The sequence below is a fragment of the Drosophila albomicans genome, chromosome 2L (assembly GCF_009650485.2).
Source record: "Drosophila albomicans strain 15112-1751.03 chromosome 2L, ASM965048v2, whole genome shotgun sequence".
Taxonomy (NCBI): domain Eukaryota; kingdom Metazoa; phylum Arthropoda; class Insecta; order Diptera; family Drosophilidae; genus Drosophila; species Drosophila albomicans.
In genome coordinates, this window is record NC_047628.2 from 9,999,649 (window position 1) to 10,019,643 (window position 19,995).

The following is a 19,995-nucleotide window of genomic DNA, read 5'->3' on the forward strand; positions in this document are numbered from 1 at the left end:
ACATAAAGTTGTCATAAATGTTGAATGGATTTTTAAATGTATGCGCCATTTTTAAACAATGCTGGCATCATCGATAAGATATCGATAATTCTCAAATATTTAAATTTTGTATGGCAAGTTTTTTTTATCTTTTTGCCAAGTAATTAGAATTTTATTTATTATATATTGAATATCGAATATTTAATACTTTTAAGTTGGCTCAACAACTGTATATTTATTTAAAAATACGAGTTTGCTTTAAAGGAGTGCAAGGCAAAGCTTCGGCTGCCAATTGTGGTGGCTTGTCGATATGTTCTGTAACGTCAAGCAAACTACGTAAGGCAGAACAACGTATTACTTTATTACTTTAAGGGTGGAAGTTGTGTTTCAAATGTAAAACCGTTACATTATTGAGACAGGTCAGGTTTTGATAAACTCATTACTGCATTGCCTGTTCAGGTTGCTCAAAATGTGTATATTGCAAATTCAATAAAATTAGTATGCAAATACATACATAGTATGTATGATGTCTGAAAGAATGGGCAAAAATACGTTTGCTTTTTGGGTTTGCAACACGACTCTTAAACCGCGTTTTGGAGCATTTGTATTTGTACATTTTATGTAATTGTTCACCCTGTATCTGTACTAATTTAAATCTTTATAAACTTAAAACTCTTGACTTTTACTGGCTCAATTGAGCAATTTATTTAACTTAAAAATTTGTTTCGCTTTAGATACGTCAACGGCAAATAACTGAACTGAGCTAAGGCTATTTATTTGTGAACCACGGATCGTCCTTGATTTGGGGTATATTGTAGCGCATTTTAACGGGCGCCAATATATGCATTATCATGTGCTTGCATTCACTTGTGGCCATCGGGTTTTTGGGGAACACCAGCGATTGGTTGATACGCTTGAGCAGAATGTGCACATTGGAGCCATCGTAGGGAAGACGACCGAAGACCATTGCATAGCATACCACACCACAGGCCCAAATATCTGACATGAATGGATCGTAAGCAATGCCTGACAATGGAGAGAAATAAATCTCGAATGCCAGATTAGTATAAATGAGATTTACCTTTCAATATTTCGGGACTGGCGTAAGCATAACTGCCGCAAAAGGTTTTCGAGAGTACCACTTGGTTTTCAGCGGTACGTGTATCTTTGCGTGCGAATCCAAAGTCGATTAGTTTGATATTCCAGTTCTCATCCAAGAGCAGATTCTCACACTTGATATCGCGATGTACAACGCCCTTGCTGTGAATATACTCAATGGCACTGATCAACTGTCGGAAGAGTGTGCGAGACTGTGGCTCATCTAGAAATTTCTTCTCTCTTACATAATCCAGCAACGTGCCATTTTCCGCCAGTTGCATGATTAAATAAACTCTGTGTATACTTTCTTCATACTGGGAATTAGTAAAATTATCATTCACTTACCTGTGACTTGTCTCAATGCTCTGATAGAAGGTGATTAGATTCTCATGATGCAATCCCTTAACTGCCTCGATTTCGCGTGGCAGAAATTTTTGCGTGTATTCAGTTGGTGCCTTCACCTTCGAGATAATCTTGACGGCAACACGTTTGCCGTATTCCTCGGAGAATCCAATCTTAACCTTTGCATAGTTGCCAGTGCCAATCACCTTGCCCAGTATGATGCCATGCTCCTCGAGTATCGTTTTCTGTGGCTTAGCCTTGTCCTCTTTCACCTGCGATGGCACAGGTTTGGCCGGTGCAGGCCTATCGTTATTAAAGGTGTAGACTTTCTGCTCTTGGCGACGACCTGAGGCCTGATCTGTTACTAGATCTTGCGATGAGCTAGCAGCCACTGTAAAGTAGAGAGTTCTTAGTGAAATACTTGTTCGGCTTTTCAGCTCTCACCTGGGTCACCCTTTCGCTTTGGCGCTGTCGCCATTTAAAATGGTCCAAAAGTTCTTTTTTGAACAACCTCAGCCAGGATGTTACTGTACGAGTTGACTGCTGCCGTGTATTTATCAAAGAATCATTGAGAATTTTACTACTGCATTCTTAGTATTACAAAACTAGCACATTTTACAAACCAAATATATTTTATCGGCAAACTATTCTGACATATTTCGAAACATATGAGAATTTTGCTTTCAATTACGATTTTAAATTACACGCCCAGCATGTTTATTTGAAGTGTGTTTAACTTATTTCGGAATAACTGTATAATAAATTTGATGAATAATTGATTTTTTAAGAACCCAAACATTCCACAAAATTTAGTAGTTAGAGCATTGTCTAGAAGAAAGATCCAACTCACTTCACTACACATTTAATCAAATCATGCGCATTTTATTATTTAATTATTTCATAATCTCTTCAAATTTGAAAATGTATAAGAATAGAAATAATATAAGGAGTAATAAGAGACCTTTTAAGCCCGCTACTTATAGGAAAGAATGGTATTATAACTTTGCGCTTCCAGGAAGTGTATGTAACAGCCAGAAGGAGGCATTTCCGACCTCATGAAGTATATAAATCCTTGATCAGCGTCAACAGCTGAGACGATGTAGGCATGTCCGTATGTCTGCTGCTCATATGAACACCTAGATCTCAGAGACTATATGAGATAGCGCTATAATTTCTACAGCACTTGTTATGTTTGCGCGCAGATCAATTTAATTTGAAATTTTTGCAACGAATAATTTTTGGTACACACATTTTATAATTTTTATGATTTCTGAAAATTTGATTGCGATATCAATATACCAAATGTAGCCTTGGTATTTATATTTAAATCTAATATCGCACTGTTTTTCACAATGGGTAGTAGGTATCTCACAATCAAGCACACTCGACTGTAGCTTTCATACTTGTTTTTCTTGTAGCGCAAATAAAAGTATTGAAATTTTATTTATGTGTTATATCTTGGAGTTATCTATATATTACATTATTAGAAGCTGCTGTTCTTCAAAGAATACATGTAAAATTACTGCTATTAAATAGTATAGTTGTAAGAAAGGTAAGTTCGAAAATTTGGAAAATAATTAAAAAAAAAATATAAATGTTCATAAAAAGTTTAAAATATAAGTTTGGAACTTATGCAAAGAATACAAAAGCAATCACAAATTAATGCTAAACTAAATTAGAAACATCTTCCACTTCAATTGAAAGTTGGCTGCTTATGATTCCCATTTGATTTAATATTTGGGGATAAAACAAACGATCAGAGCGAAAGAACTGAATTCTGGGAATTATCCAATTTTACAACGCACATAAGCTGACTTCAGCTGGCGCATTCAAAGGGAATTTTCCCCAATTGATAAATGTTATTGGGAAAATCAACAGCAGGGCGCATTGTCGAGTCGAGTCGAATTGAGGCGAAAACGTGTCGTGCTTGGCTGTGGCATGGCCCACACTAGAGGCTTAACTTAAACAAAAAAATAAAATAACGGAAAATAAATTAAAAAATAAAAAGAATTATTTTTTTAATTGAATTTATATGCTGGAGGCGTTGCGGTTGCCGTGTTTATGCAGTTGCCAGTTGTGTAATAACTCAAGCAAAAATCAAAAAGGCCCAACACGAGCGACCTGGCAAAAAGGCGATTCGACCCCTCCTATGGCAACTGTATGTGTGTGTGTGTATGTGTATGAGTGTGTGTGTAGAATGGCCATAACTTTTACCGGGCGGCTCAGTTTTTGTCCGCGTACACCGCCCCTAGCCATTGGTTACCTACATTTTTACTTAACTTTCGGCGCTGTTTGAGTTTTGCTTTATGAAATTTTCACATTTTTTGCATTATTTTGCTTTTATTGTGTGCCGTGTCGTTGGCTCCAACTTTAGTCCCCCATGCCTACCGCTCTCCCTCCCTCCGTCCACCATCTAGCTTGTGTTAAAGTAGCTTAAGGTCATTCGAGCGGTTTGTAAATTTTCAATTGAAATCCTTACACACACAGAACATACAACACAGAGTGTGTACATATATATTTTGTTAATATTTTTTTTGTGCTTTGGCATTGGTTCTCATTTTACCATTGCGTGCAAGTGAAATTTTATGTTTAATTTAAAATTGAAATGTAGCTGGAAGCCAAACAAAGTCGCCTGCAATTGGCAATGGAATTTAATACAGGCTTCTTGCTCCTCCAGCTTCTGCTTCTGCTTCTGCTTTTTCTCTTCTCATCTCATTCCTCTCCTTCCCTTGAGGGCGCTGCTGTCCTCGCTCCTGTATTGAATAAAATATTTATAATTTCATAATGAAAAAGAGCAGCATGCCAAAGATAATGCGAACACTGTGATACACTCTTTTCTTTTCTTTTTTTTTGTTAAGTGCACAAGACGTTTTGAGGTATATTCGAACTTGCGTTAAATTTGTCAATAATAAATCAGATAAGTTGGTTATTAAACTATAGCAACTACTGCCAGATCATGCCTATATCATATATTATATTGGTTCAAACTCTAAGACGTTTAGTATAAGTTTGCTGAGTTAAAAATGGAATAAAATATCTGCTTTCTTTATTCTATTAACTTTGTACTAACTATTAACAAACTAAATAATATTTTGGGATTAGTTGTAGTGGATTGTTTAACATTTTATTAGCAAATATAAGAATTTTCGATGGTTCGTTTTGTTGGTACATATAAACATATTTTTCCTGGGCTTGTTGCGTATACGTTATAAAAACGTATAGGCAAAGTATACGTATACCTAATGTATAAGCGAAATATTCGTTTTGCAATTATTTATGATTAGTATTAGCACTTTATTATTTTTAATTAGGAATTTGTTTGAAATTGCTCTTAACTTTTCAAGACTTTATTTAATATTTTAAACACTAATGTGGAGCTTTATTACAAGTGAAGATTCTATTTCAGCAATGAAAATATATATTGAAAATTGTACAACTTAAACTTTATCATAATATTTATAATTCTTCGATTAAAATTTAAATATATTTCTAAATTTGAATATGAGAATAGTATTATTATTGTTTTTATTGAAATAACGAATATAACTCCTTATTGCAATGAGATGAGCCAGAGCGACTAAGGCTAAGAGAATAATATATGTATATACCAAGCACTTTATTTGAAGTGTATTTACAATGCGAACTGTTGCGTTTGGTGCGTGCTCTTGTTTTGTGGCCAAGTTGCCCGGACGCTGTTACCTGTCGCCTTTTTCGCAGCATGCATGTTAATGCTCCGCCATTACGTTGATTTCACAATATCCTTGCACATCCTGTCCGGAGCACTCTGCGTTGGCTCCGCAATGCTCCGCAACTCAGCAGCGCAATGTCAAAATTGTTTGTGGCAGTTGCCGCCGCAGCTGCGTTGCCAGCGGAAATGCCGTTGTCCAGAAAGCCAAAGAGTGCGCGAGAGAGAGAGAAAGAGAGAGAGAGAGCGAACCAGCAGAAGCAGCTTCCGCACACACACGGCGTCTCCTTTAGTGGCATACGCAAAAACTGGCAAAACAGCAAAAATGACAACTGAAATATGCGACGCAGTGCAAATTTGTGAGTCAGTCCAGTCCAGGCAGGGGATCTGTGTTGGGCTTTAGACCTGGCATTGTGGTTTATGCCACGCATCATCGTCAGCTACAGGACATGCAACTGTGAAATGGGAGTGTGTGTAGTCGCTGCTTCAAGGATGCCTTTCCGTTTCTTCTGCTTCTTCTGCTGTTTTGTTTCTTTGGTTTAAGCCTGCGTCTGCGTCTGCTTCTGCATCTGCATCTGCCTGCCTGCATGTTGATAAAGCATCCGCACTCTTCTTGACTTATCACTGGCCAGTTCATTGCCCAACACTTGCTCCTCATCCCTTTGCTTCGTGACGTGTTTGTGCATAATGAGCCGGTCTCGGGCGGGGTAAGCGGGGGGAAAGACGAAGCCGCCTTTTCAGCCTTTGTTGTGGTTCATATTTCGTTGCCTGCAACTCGAATGCCATTCATTTGTGGCCAGTCCCTGTAACCGCATGGTCCAACTTCCCTCTCCTCTGCTCTCTGGGATGAGCTTACCTCGTTTTTCACTTATCCGCTTAAGCCGTTGCCATCTCTTTCCCACTTCCATTCCCACTCCCAGTCCCACTCCCACTCTCACTTTGGTCTTTCTGTTGCCTGGCCTGTCATTAACATTACTGCACATTTTATTTGTATACGTGTTGCAGCTTTCTCTTGTTGCATGTATAAGTAAATGTTGAAAAGTGCTGCAACTTTTTTTTCTCCAACTGTCAGCAATAATCACAACGCAAATCTTTGTCAAAAGGAAATAAAAATGAAAGACTTTGCTGTACATGGAATAAACATGAAGCTGCACGCTCTGAAAAGTCACAACTAAGCTGAATTGCCTGGAAAAGGTTTGCAGCTTGTGTCAGAGACTTTAATAAATTTATGATAGCTGACTAATATATACTCTATTTTATAGATTTTATATAATGATTAATTTAATATTCTTAAATTAAGTATAAAGAGTGGTCCACAATTAGAATAAATTTGCTGAAGAATTAGTTTGATTCTATGCAGAATGCTTTTCCTATGCTTTAACTGGAAATCCCATCATTAAAACTAGGGAAAAAGAAAAAGAGTTCATAAAGATTATAAATTTTTTTTTATAAGTTTAAACGGCGTCACCAAAAGCTGGATAAGATTTCTATAAAAGTAAAGAATAGAATATTCTTTATATTGTACTCTTTTGAATAGAAAAAAATAAATAAATAATATTGTTCTTATTATATATTGCTTATGTAACATGTCAGTACTTACTCTATAAATTTAAAATCACTTTAATAATTAGTTTTATAATTAATTTAATTTACAAATTTGTAATAAGTATTAAGATTAATAATTAGTCTTTCGAAATTGCCATCTTATACTCTGCACAACACTTTCCTATTGTAAAATAAAATTCCCAGAAAGCTATTAGTGATTTATAATAATTATTAAATAAAAATATTATTTGCATTTCAAACTAAAGGATTGCAAAGTATCCGAACAATTCACTTATAAGCAAATTAGATAATCACAAATACATATTTAAAACATCTATCTATTATTTATAGTTCACAGAGAATAACCGGTTAATCCTTTTGGAGCGAGGTCTGATTTAACTTTGCTTATGCAATATTTGGCAAATAGAATTATATTAATTTCTGACAGGCTTGCCATAATATATTGATAAAGCATATTTTGTTGCCAACAAGTCAGTTTAATAAACGTGCCGCATATTAAGTTGTTTGCCCCAAGAGCTGCAAAAACAAAAAGGAAAAAGAATAATGTAAATGGAGGCAAATTGTGGCTACTTTGAATGCACACAGCTTTACAGGTTTCAGAAGAGGAGGAGGGAAGAGAAACGAGACGAGTAAAAAGCAAAGCCGACGAAATGCAGTGAAGAGTATTGTAATCCCAGTGCTGAAAGCAGGAGCAGGTTGGGGCGGGGAGAGAAACTACTCGTAGACGCAGAGACGTTCCAACTTCTTTTGGCATAATAAAATAATATTTTGGCTGTGGTCCAGGGCTTGGGTCTGGGCTGGGCTGGGCTGGTAACAGAGAAAACAAAGCAAGAAGGCAAAACCAAGCAAAACAAAACAAGACAAAACAAAACAACGAAAGCAGCCCAAAAAACATGCTGGATAACAACAACAGGAGATGAAGTGGCCTCGACTTGGCTCATGGGTTATGGCCATGACAGCGGCAAAAGTAGCAGAAGTCAATGCAGTCAAGTAGCCAGAGCCACAGCCAGAACCAGAGCCCAATCTAGACTTGTACACAGACTTGTACGAACTTGTAGCGACGTGCACAGAACTGCCCAGCTCAACTCGGCTCAGCTCGGCGTGGTCATAATGTCCTTCTTTTGTGCTATGCTTTATTGAGATGGCAAGGCAGCGGCGGAGGCAGAGGCAGAGGAAGCCAAGGGGCTGGGCAGCCTGTCAAGTTCAAGAATTAAAAAAATGTTAAACAAACTCAGCCAGGGAAATCAAAACAATAATAATACTATACGAGCTTGTGGCCAAATATGTGTGTGTGAGTGTGTGTTGGCAGCTTTCCCGACTTCCTGTCTGGGGTTGCCATGATTTTATTTGCATGCAAGCGCGTGTCAATGTAAACTATGAGGCACAGACGCGTTTGCTGCCCCCTTTCTCCACCTTCCACTCTTACGTTACAGTGCCTGCCATTCGTTCTTGCGCTCACTGAAGCGTTGCCTGTTACATTTTTGGCAGGCAGCCGAAAAGTATGCAATGTCTGTTGGCTTTGTCTAGGTACTGCGTCTGTTTCCCTCCGCCTCCCTCTTTCACCTCCATCACCCTTAAACCTTTGCTATTCCCTTTACACGGTATTCAAGCATTTGTGCTCCGGTTTGCTTCAATTTGCCAGATTTTTAGGCATTTGGAAATTCACACAGTTTTATTTGCATTCGTTCATTTCGTTTCACAAAACGCATTTAAATTCATGAGACGCGAACTGCAAAAATAAAATAAAAACAAAAAATGCGCGGCAATACGCGAATTCTGCAATATGCATTTATATATGTGTCAACAGCTGCTGTTGCAGCAAATAAAATACGTCGAATGAACTGCGACACTCACTCAACGAATTTAAGAATGCTCTACTTTCTCAGTGCCTTAAATTTATTAAGTTGAATTATCACTCAATAGAAAATAAATCTACATCTTCATAAACAGGAAGAAAAAATTCTTTAATTTGTACTAATAATATTTTTCAGACAAGTCTTGAATTCTTTAATCTAAAATAAATATGAATTTATTTTATTTACTCACTCATTTTCGATGATACTTTAAATATCCTTAAAAAGATATTCCTATTCCAATTGTAGTAAATAAAGTCCCATTTTTCGGCCAGTTGCGCCCACAGAGTTCTCAACTGAAATACTGAACAGCACGAAAATAACATAAATTAATATTCAGTTAAAAATGTGCAAATATTTTATACACGCATGTCGCAATATTGTTGTTGTTGCTTTAGTTGCTGAGCTGATTGTTGGACTGTTCCTTTATTATACCCTGTACAGAAATTGGTAAATAAATGAATATTATAAGATTTTGAAGGGACTGGCTATCTTCTAAAAAAAATAATTGAATTCTTTTTTGATTATCATAAGAGACACTGAATGGTCACTAAAATTATGAAATTAATAAATTCTTTTAACTACAACTTAAGCGCACTTTTCACTAGCAGGGTATCTTAAAACCAATAACAGCAATGGTCTTCTTTCATTCCTTCATTTTCTTTTACATATATTTGATGAAAAAACTGGGAGGTGAGAGCAAGGTATGAGGAAGCTGCAGTTCTCTCTTAACGGTCAGTGCATTTTTTTGGGCAATTTTTTATTTCGTGTTAAATTTATGAATTATTTGCGCTTTTGCCGTTGAATTTATTGAATGTAAATGCTACACTGCACTATGGAATGAATTCACATTGGGAAAGTATTACTTAATAACTTTTAAAATATTAACCCAACGAAGATTTGAGTGGTATGCAAATACAATTTTCTATATATAGTATTTATTCATTTCGAAACACTTAGAAAATATAATGTTTCTAATAATATTATATGAATGTTTATTCAAACCTTTATTAAAATAAATCAATAACATTATCATCTACTTTCTACGAGCAAGTTACCATAATTCTTATAACTGTATGTTATCATATCAGCTAACTATTCATATGAGGAATAATATTTCCTATGACTATCTGCTTTTCCATAATTCCCAATAATATTAGTTTTAGATTGAAATTATAAAAAAATATATTGCTTAAAAAATTGAACTTGAATTTGTTTACTTATAAGATTACTTTGATCTTACTTTACATATTTTACAATATGAAATTTTTATTTGTATATATAATATTTATAATTTATATATATTTATAATTTTTACTAAAATAGTAGTAGTAAAAATAAAATCAAATATGTCTGTTCTGTCTTCATAAAATAAAGAATATAACCGATTAGCAAGAGAAAGTAAAGTACTTAATATAAATATCGTAAAATACATATTCGTATTCAAAACATAATGTTATAATATTATAATATATATTGAAATACGATTTCATCTTTTCCAACTTGGGGTTCCCAAAGAAATCTTCATCGTGCAATAGTTGGATAAACTGAATTATTTCTTAAAAAATTAGCATTTACACCATTGTGCTCCAGTTCTTGGCATTATTTCTGTTGCAGTTGTTGTTGCTGTTGATGTCGTTCTGTGCAAACTGTTGGTGCATACTTTTGTGGCAGCGACTTATCTGTAGGGCTGCATTTTGTCGTTGGCCCCCGAGGTAATTTACATGCATTTTCTGTTATAAATTAACGGAGCAGTTGCCATCAAAAACTATATACATATGGTATAGTGTAGAACAATATTTTGTGTGATTTATGCAAATGCTGGCAAAATTACAAGAGCAACAACAATAAGAGTGGCAAACACGTATGGTTAATTAAAAATGCATAGAATTTTACATAAAGTAGGCAACTAATATTCATAGTTTCAAGTTTGCACTCAGGCATAAACTCAAAGGCCCACTTAATAAGCCCCAAACCAAAGAGGTGAGGCCCTAGAGTGGGTTGCCTTCAAACGCTTAAAAGATAACTGAACCGCACACTAAGTTCATTCCGTTCCCTGCCACGCCCCTCGTCCACCCATACACACACACAGAGATAGAGAGAGAAAGAGAGAGACAATCATATAGGCTTGCCTGCATTATGAGCTCATTAATTATTCATAAATATTGCTTTACGCAATTAGTTAATTCCAGGATTGATTGATTTACTTTTGTCTGCATATGTTTCCCACATTTTCCTCCCCCCTCTCTCTCACTCTTTCTGGCATTCCCTCTTTCGCTCACCCTCTCTCTTTCTCTTTCACTGTGTCCACAATGTTCCGGACGCTTTTGTGGCATCTCTCGATGATTTGTGTCGTCTTGTTGTTGTTGTTGTTGTTCTTGTGGCATTGTCTTCATGGTTGTCGTTTCAAGGCAAATAGTTCGCACAGCTAACGACAAAATGCCATAAATGCTTTCGTTGTCCTTCTATTTGTATAGACCGCCTGCCGCCTGCTTGAGAAAAGGGGCAAAGGCAGCGATGGCAACGGCAAAGCTGCAGCAGCTGGTCTTCAATATGTTTTGTTAGGTGGTGGCAAGAAAGGGGGGAGAGGGAGGAAGGAGCAGTTGAGCCCACGGTTCAATGGCTTTGCCTAACAGTGTGTCTGTGCAATAGTTTTAAGGCGCTTTGAAGTACCTTTTGAGACGATTTAATAGTAGGATATCAAGATAAGATATAGATAAATAAACATGATGATGAGAGCAAGCAAGCGGTGATGGAAAGTAATTATAATGTAGTCACAACTTACAATTACATCTGTTTTTCCACTTGAAAAGTGTTTCGAGCGAAGTGAGAATGAAATTGAAACCACAGCAATGTAATGATTAAATGTGATAAAAATAGGGGAAAGATGGAGTTAAAACCTTAATGCTAAATAAATTTAAAAACAGAATTATGAGAAGTGGAGATATTAAAGTGATGACGATGAGTTAATAGGTATATTTCAAATATAAAAGTATATAGATATTCCAAATATAGCCATCAGTATATTTTGGTATTTATTCAGTATATTTATTTGGTATATTAAGAGAATAACCCTGTATTGTTTTGCATTTATTGAAAGTGGTCTTCGTTATACTTTAGTATTTTTTCAGTATATTATGTTTGGTATATTTTAAGAACAAGACCGCTTTGTTTAGCTTTTATTGAAAATAGCCTCATTCACATTTTAGTATTATTTCAGTATATTTGGTTATAGTTGGTATATTTTTTAGAATAATACAGCATTTTTTTGCTTTTATTGAAAATGGTTACCGGATATCTCACAGTCAAGCACATTCCACTAGAGATTTCTTTTGTGTTTTATTTATGCATTCAAATAAAGTTTTTTTTTTATTAATATGAGTGTGCAACAAGTTTATATTATAAAATAAAAGATTGGATGAAATTAAACTTTTCTACAGGAATTAAATAAAAACCATATTTAAAGGTTTAATTTGTATTCATTATAAGAAAATTCATTTGACACTATAAAGAAGTATTTAAAGTTTGAAATGACTGTAGTATATAAATTTAAAAATAAAGCAACAAGAATTAATAATAGTAGATGATTTATGGATTAAAGGCAAGCGCAACTCTCGACAGGCAAATAAATCATACAGTGTATATTTAATTAAAGAGTTTAATTTATTTGCTGCTAAACAAGACATAACTTCGCTTCGCTGTGCACAATTCTGTGGGGAGTTGATAACTTGAATAACTTCATGCAACTAATCATCAAATGCGATTCGAAATGATGGCAACAGCCTGCATGGGCGAGCACCGAGTTGAGTGGGCCTTAAATCGATAATAATCACAACGGCAATTGCAATGACAACTGAATATGCATATCGAGTGTGCGTGTGTGTATGTGTGAGTGTGTGTGCTTACCTCTACATATGCAGATGTGGATAGATACATGTGAAGTTCTGTGAAGCCCCAGCTGAAAATTGCAGTCAACATAAATCGCAGTGAACACAGAGGCAGCGTTTGGCAGTCGGCTTATGCGAGGGGAGTGAGAGGGGCTCAACAAATAGGGGAAGGGAGGGGGAGGGGAGACGGACGCCAAATGCCGCAGTTGTAGGCCGCCTTAGAGCCAAAGCCCGATGCCAAAGCAGTGTAAGGCGAGTGCGCTAAATGCAAATTAATTAGACAAGGCAACCTCAGCCTCAACCTCTGCACGGCAGCAACAAGAGGAACAACCACAGCATTCACAACAGCAGTTTGGGGGTGTATTTGATACCACACCACATCGATTTCGAAGGGGGAGGCCAGGCAGATTTGTATTCTGCTGCCGAGCTGCTGGGCATTAGTTTGCACGGGTTTTTAAACAATAATTATTTTGTTAGCCATAGTTATGAGCAAATTGAGCGTCCATAATGTGTCCATTTCGGAGGGGGGACGAACAATAACAGGAGAGGAGGCAGGCGGAGTGAAAGGGGTAAGCTGTACTCCGGATTCCGGAAGAGCATTGCTTGTGGGCCAACAATGCGTAAGCCTCAATTAAGCTTCAACAATTAGTGAGAGGCTTATTATAAGTGTGTACAATATGTTTCTAGTCCGTTGAAGAGGGCAGGCGGCCCTTGAATTGGAAATGGAAATGGTATTGGATATGGAAATGGGATTGGGTGATATAATTGATGGTGGACCATATATACATATAGTAGCTTCGTCGTATGGCACGCCTGTTATGCGAAATTGGAGAACGTTATTATTAAGTTGCCAAGTTGAAATAACAGTCATTATAGCTAAGCCGACTTTCAATTACAAAATACCGCTGAAAGCTCTTCTAATGCCATTTTATTGAATTTAGAATGTGGCAGCTGATTTAGAATGTAAATTTCTAATACTTTAATACTTTAGCATTTTCATATCGATGTAATAGAATAATACAAAATATGATATTTATATTAATTTAAATACAAATTACAAAATATTTATTTATTTAAAAGAAAATTTCATCCTAAAAAGAAAATTTCATCCTAATAATGTCAAGCCTCTATTTTCATATTTTATAAATACATTCCGTTAAAAAGATGCATTACCTTTGTATCTAAAAACTTTGAAATTGAAATTTATCTATTAATACATAATTTACTAGAAACTATTGATAATAAAAATTCGATAAATTAGAATTGAAAACAAAAAACTTAATTAAAATTCTTTTTATTTCTAACACTAAGTTGTATAAATTTCAAAATTTAAATTTTTATATGACTTCCGAAACTCGGAAAAAATGATTAGGTATGCTAGAAGTTCCTAAAAAGTTTGTGTAAATTTGTAAATTGAAAATAACGGCAACAATTCCACGTGGTGTCATAATTCACTTGATTTTCCCTTTAATGCCAAAACTACTCGAGATTTTTAAGACTGGTCGAGGAATGAGAAAGAGTAGCAACTACTGCCAGTTCTGTCTGCGCAGAGTTGTTTCAGGCAGTGTAAGTTAATACCTTTGTCCAACTTCAACTTGGGATGTGTTGGATCCGATGCCAAACCCACTTCAAGTTGAAGTTTTGTGCCTTCCTGTTGCTACTGTGATTGCTGGGTTTGAGGTTCAGACAGAGGCTCACATCACGGCGCACTTTGTATCATTTGGTTACTGCTCCGTTCTCTGTTCTGTTCTCTGTTCTTCATTCTCCTTGCTCCGTTCCTCAGTTCTCAGTTCAGTTCTTGGCTGGGATATGTTCCGCTTGTTTTTTGTGTGTTGTACTGTTAGCATATTTTATGCAATGACAATGGCTTTGGCCTCGCCACTGTTGGTAGTTTATAAATCATTTGAGATAAGCTGCTGCACAACGTGCAACACCTGATGCCTTTTTGAAAGGATGCCGACCCAGGCCAGAGGCGTGCCATTCGAGTGTTCTACGTTAAAAATTGCAAACAACGACTAAATGGGCACAAAAAACAGTAGCAGCAGCAGCAGTCGCCAACCGAAGGCAGCAACCAACGACGAGCACATAACAAAATTGAAAATAAAAAAGAATAACGAATAAAAAATGTTAAATGGCAACTGGAGCAACATGAAAGTTGCCGATAAACGATAAACAGACTCAATAGATACTCTACTTGAATATTGAAGGTAGTTCTATAAAACTTAAATATTCATTTGAATAATATATAAAAATGAATTCTTGAGAGTTGATTGACCAGAAAAGTATTGAATTTCATACATTCTCTTGATTCAATTATATTTTATTTTAATATCGCCTTGATTTTCAAATTTAAGAAACTATTTCATATTAATTGACTAAACAAGTAAAGCACAAAATCATTGAATCAATAATTTTGCTGTTCTTTGTTGTGCATACTTAATACTGACTAAATAATTATATCTGTGTTATAAATTTTTCTGTATTCTTTTTCATATAGTCCGCTACGTATACTTAATATTCATATGGAGAATTTGGTCACCCCACAAAATGGAAAATAATTCTTAAATTTAGTTTTATTATCAATGAATACTAATTTTAATTGTAAGACTCAAAACATTTAATTATTATAATAATTTATAAGAAAAAGACAACTTAAAAATTAAAAAATATAAAAATCATTTTTAAAATATGTTTATAAATCAACTCTTTTTTTTGAAGTTTCAACTATATTGTTGAATGTTTCAACTATATTGCAGCTCAGAATTGTAAGATCCTGTTACATCAAGGGTATAACAATAACAACAACATCGAGCTGAGCAACAAAATTGTTTGCGGTGCGGCACACAGCAAAATATGAAAATGTAAATAGCATAAAATGAAAACCTGCAATGGCAGCACTTTTCCAACACTTTCCGAGATGCTGACTAGAGGGGTGAAGGGGTGAGTGTAAGGAGGGGTGTCACATCGCAGGCCCTTAGGGTTGCCACCGCTTCGCTTGGAAGGGGAGCAAAGGAGAAGGAGTAGAAGACAGAGAGGGGGAACTGATGGTTTGATGGGTTGCCAGCTTGCTGCTGGGCTGGCGGTTAAGGCCTGGCGCTGTTTCGTGACTGACGCTGAGTGCAAGCTGTTTAGCTTTCATGTGACAAAGTAAATTTCAATATATTGAAATTGTTATTTAAGTAGAGTGCACGTGAAGGAGCCAAAGGAGGCAGTCAAGCTCTGCTCCTAGTTCGCTGTTATGTGTTATGTATGTGGATGCCTGCTGGCAGCTGTTGTCTCTGTCTTCTACTCTCCTCCTCCTCACTCTCACTCCTCTGCTCATTCCTGGCTCGTTATTGTAAATAGTGTCATAAATAAATTGCCGTGATTTGTGTGCCAGCCACAAGAGTGAGAGCGAGAGGGAAATAGAGGTGCTTGCTATTCGAATATACAAAAAAATATCGTGTGCCAAACAAATTGCATTTTAAAATGCAGCCCCAGCGATTTTCTAACAAAAGAAATAAAGTACAGTCGCTGGCCGAAAACCAAACAACGCAACATAAAAAGAAAACCAACATGGCTGCCACAACTGAGCGCTAGCTGCCCAGCTGCTGAAACGATTTAATTACAAATAAAGTAATTTTTAATTGAATAACCGCCAAAGTTGATGGAAAAACGTTTTACATCCCCCTCGACTTACCCAGGGCTACATACTTCTCCTCCCCCCTTTCCACACCACATTTTGGCTTAAAAACTGATCGATTTTCAGTCTCGGCTTGATGCAAACAAACAGCGCGAAAAATGCACATCAGCATTGACTGAGCAGGCGACTTCGAATCCATCCCACTGTACCAATGTCCCACTGTCCCGCTGCAACATCATTCTCACTACTGTGCGTGCCACCAGCATTTGTTATAGCTCTCTTCCTCTTCCTCTCCTTGTCCTTCTCCTTTATCACCATCATCTCCCTACGAGTCTCACAACATGTGTGAGAATGTGTGTGCATTAATTTTGCCACTTTTCGCCCTTTACATACGCATTGCAGTGGTTTACTTTGGTCTTCCCAATACCCTACACTAGCGATAAAGTTGTCCAACAACGTGCTAAAGATATAAATGAATAAAAATGAGAATTAATTATTGAAAATAATTGGTCAAAATATTTAAATATATTTTTTTTATTAGAAATTTAAAAGTTCTCCAGGAATTTCTAAATTATGATTCTTTATTATCAATAAAATAAGAGAAAATACAATTCATGGCTATTTATTTCTGAATATGTTTTAATAATAACAATCTGAAAATTCTAAAGAATCTTTTTCAAACATTAAAAATTGATAAGATTAATTGTAAATTTTGGGATAATACATAATTCGGGTTTGTATAGATATTTGAAAACCATTTCTATGACAATTTTAATTTAGGATATTCTCGATATTTTTTGAACATGTTTTGACAATATATTTCTTGGAGTTTGGAAATAAGATTTGTTAAAATTTCATCCAATATTGTTAATGCAAGTTCTATTTTTAAAGTTTTGCATGTTTTTTTATAACTATTTTAGGAAAAAGCTATGTGGAATATTCTTGCTACTAAGTAATAAAAAGATATGAAAATGGGGAAAAGAGTTATAAGAATCTTAATTGATCATTAGTAACATTAAATGTATTTAATGTATTTAAAAGTTGCAACTTTTCTTTTCAATTTATTTTACAAACATTATTTTACATAATTGCATTTGAATGCTAACTTCTTTTACTACAGTACTCTACAAATAAGTACGTTATTTTTAGGCTTTGTAATGTTCTGTACATTTCACTTGCTTATACCTTAATCAAGTCTCACTTTCTAGCGCATTCAAATGGCAAATATACCCAGCTGAAATTCTCGTTAGCAAGCGAACCACGAGTGTTTTTTTTTGTACAATTTGCCATCGCTTCTTTTTCGCTGCGCTTATTTGCAATTGCATCATCGATTTAATTGCAAATTAATTGCTTCATCATTGGCTCGCGCATGGTCGTCAGGCCTGACACTGGCAGGATCTGGCCTCAATATGCCCCACACCACGCTGATGTCCTGCTTTATATTGCAGCCTGGCTCTGTAGTCGAGGCAAAGTCATCATCGCCATGGATTCGACCAGCTGCCGTTTATTTTTACATTTCGCGCCGGACGCTGCATTACTTTGTAATTATTGTGGCAAATGGTTTGTTTGCATATTGATTACAGCTGCAAAAAGCCAAGTGTGGCCATGCCACGCCCCCAATCCACTTTCAATACAACACTTTCCACTCCCTTTTCTCTCTCCTCTTGCAAACAGTTGCCATCAATATAAGGCAGGCAATTGGGTGACAGCATCCCATTCAGCTGAGTGGAAGATGCAATTGCGATGCAGGTCACTTAGTGGCGCCGTTCAGATTGCTCTACATAAATCCTAGCTCTACAAAAGCTAATGCAACAGCTGCGGCTTTAAGCTTTGGCTTGTGGCTTAAATGGCCACTTGCTTTAGATAGTAAGGTCCATTTGAAATGCATTTTAATACTGTCTCACAACATGAAATCAACCACAGAACATGTTATGATCCCTGCATACAATGTAAAGTTGTAAAACAAGTTTAAAGATTGTTAAAGATAAACTTTAAAATCGAATTATATATTAAAAGTGTTACAAAATCATTTTAAAGGCCTCTCAGAAATCTTTTTTTTGCACCTTTCCTAATTGCACAATTGCTATGATGATTGCAAAAAATGGTGTTTACATATGTATGTGTAAGTATTGAAGTTTCTTATGTATTTAGGAAACTTCGGATTATTTTGATATTTATGAATGAAAAATATTCAGTAAATGCACAACAGAGTATAAAAATTTATGTATGTTAGTTAGAAAAAATTGTCAGATCGCTGAGACTATCAAATGCGCGAGTTCATTGAAAATACAACTAACAAGTAAGAAAGTTACAGTCGAGTGTGCTCGACTGTGCGATACCCGCTACCCAAATTTAATAAAGCCAAAATATTGCGGTATCATTTTCAAAATATACCGAAAATACTAAAAAATACTAAAAATATACCGAATGATATGTTTGGTATATCGATATAGTACACCATTCAAAATATACCATAGACGGCACAATATACCAGATTGTCGGCCAAAGCAACTCAGACCCATGGTAAGTAGGCGTTTTTTTCCATACAAAAGTATTTCTTTAATAACTTCCACAATTTTTATCTGATCGCAACCAAATTTTCAGGAATCATAACTACTATAGTAATTATTGTATAAACAAAAATTCGCAGCTCTAGCTTTAAAATTACGCTTGTTATTCGATTTCTTTGATTTGCGGGGGCGGAAGTGGGCGTGGCAAAAATTTGAAACAAACTTGATCTGCGTGCAAACATAACAAATACTGTCGAAAATTATAGCTCTATCTCTTATAGTCTCTGAGATCTAGGTGTTCATACGGACGGACGGACAGACACACAGACACACAGACGGACAGACGGACATGGCTATATCGTCTCGGCTGTTGATGCTGATCAAGAATATATATACTTTATAGGGTCGGAGATGCCTCCTTATACCTGTTACATACATTTCCTGCCGGCACAAAGTTATAATACCCTTCTACCCTATGGGTAGCGGGTATAAAAATTAAATTAGATATAATACGAAAATTATTTATATAAAATATGGATATTAAATTATGAACATATGTGTATATAAAGTGTATATATGTATATGCATTATTGATGGAAAAATATGAGAGACATAATTGTGTGCGACTTACAAATCTCCTCCACTTATTTGTCTCCTCAATCTTTTACGTAGAACTTTTGTTTTTTTTTTGACATTTTCAAATTACAAATTAAAAAGACAACTAAAGGAAACATTAAGTTTGTTTTGAACTATAAATAGTTTTATGGTATTATATAAAGTATTTGTTATTGGTAAGTTTTTTATTGAAAACTACAATTTATATTGACAGAGTTACATTTCCTTTGCAGTCAAGCACATTCCACTGTCTTGTTATTTTTAAACATTGTTATATATTTGCTGAAGGAACTCAGCCGGTGATGGACATGCCAGTTATGTATTGTATTTTTATACGTCAGTTGAGACATCATGAAATTTAAAAGGCGAATTGTACTTGATTTCGCTGGCAGCACTGACAACTCTCGAGCTGGAACTGGAGCTGGAGCCGGAGCGAGAGTTGTCGACGAAGCTGGAGCTTTGTCTGCTCAATCAAATTTAGGAAAATTGCCTGGCGAGCAGTGGCAAATGTACGAGTAATGGAATTTGCAGCGTCAATTGCATTGCCAAAGTAGCCGCAACTGCAGCGGGAGCGGCAGTGGCAGCAAGGAAGTGCAGCAAAGAGCTTGTCCTGCGCCTGCAGGACATAGACATTGACATGGACATGGGAAAGAGAAAGAGAAAGAGAATGGGAAGAAGAAGGAAGTAGACGGTTAGACAGGCACATCATAAAGGCAACACAAAAAATTTGCGGTTGATGCATTTTTATGAAGCGAAGCGCAAAGTGGACGTGAATGGGGTTCTCTTCCTTTTTTTCGCCTTTCGTTCTCCTTTCGCTGTCTTTATGTGTGTGTGTGGG

General features: G+C 36.0%; 1 protein-coding gene across 2 annotated transcripts; it reads right to left on the minus strand.

Annotated features, from left to right (window-relative positions):
• Nucleotides 1-658: 658 nt before the first annotated feature.
• Nucleotides 659-2,105, minus strand: LOC117563899 (testis-specific serine/threonine-protein kinase 1). 2 transcript variants are annotated; one of them, XM_052002693.1, is made up of 4 exons: nt 1,873-2,105; nt 1,423-1,810; nt 1,061-1,371; nt 659-1,005 (listed from the first exon to the last, which is right to left on the minus strand). In XM_052002693.1, the coding sequence occupies exons 1-4, from the start codon at nt 1,895-1,897 to the stop codon at nt 749-751; spliced, it is 981 nt and encodes a 326-aa protein (XP_051858653.1). In that variant the 5' UTR covers nt 1,898-2,105; the 3' UTR covers nt 659-748. The 2 variants fall into 2 exon arrangements, with proteins under 2 accessions (XP_051858653.1, XP_051858652.1); XM_052002692.1 differs by having other exon boundaries at nt 1,864-2,104.
• Between the last annotated feature and the right edge of the window lie 17,890 nt (nt 2,106-19,995).

Excerpts from the sequence above, each read along its gene's own strand:
- LOC117563899 (XM_052002692.1), bottom strand. The coding sequence starts at position 1,897 with ATGGCGACAGCGCCAAAGCGAAAGGGTGACCCAG. Across the intron at positions 1,811-1,863 it reads AAAGCGAAAGGGTGACCCAG|TGGCTGCTAGCTCATCGCAA; the intron begins GTGAGAGCTGAA and ends TCTACTTTACAG. Across the intron at positions 1,372-1,422 it reads AGCATTGAGACAAGTCACAG|AGTTTATTTAATCATGCAAC; the intron begins GTAAGTGAATGA and ends AAGTATACACAG.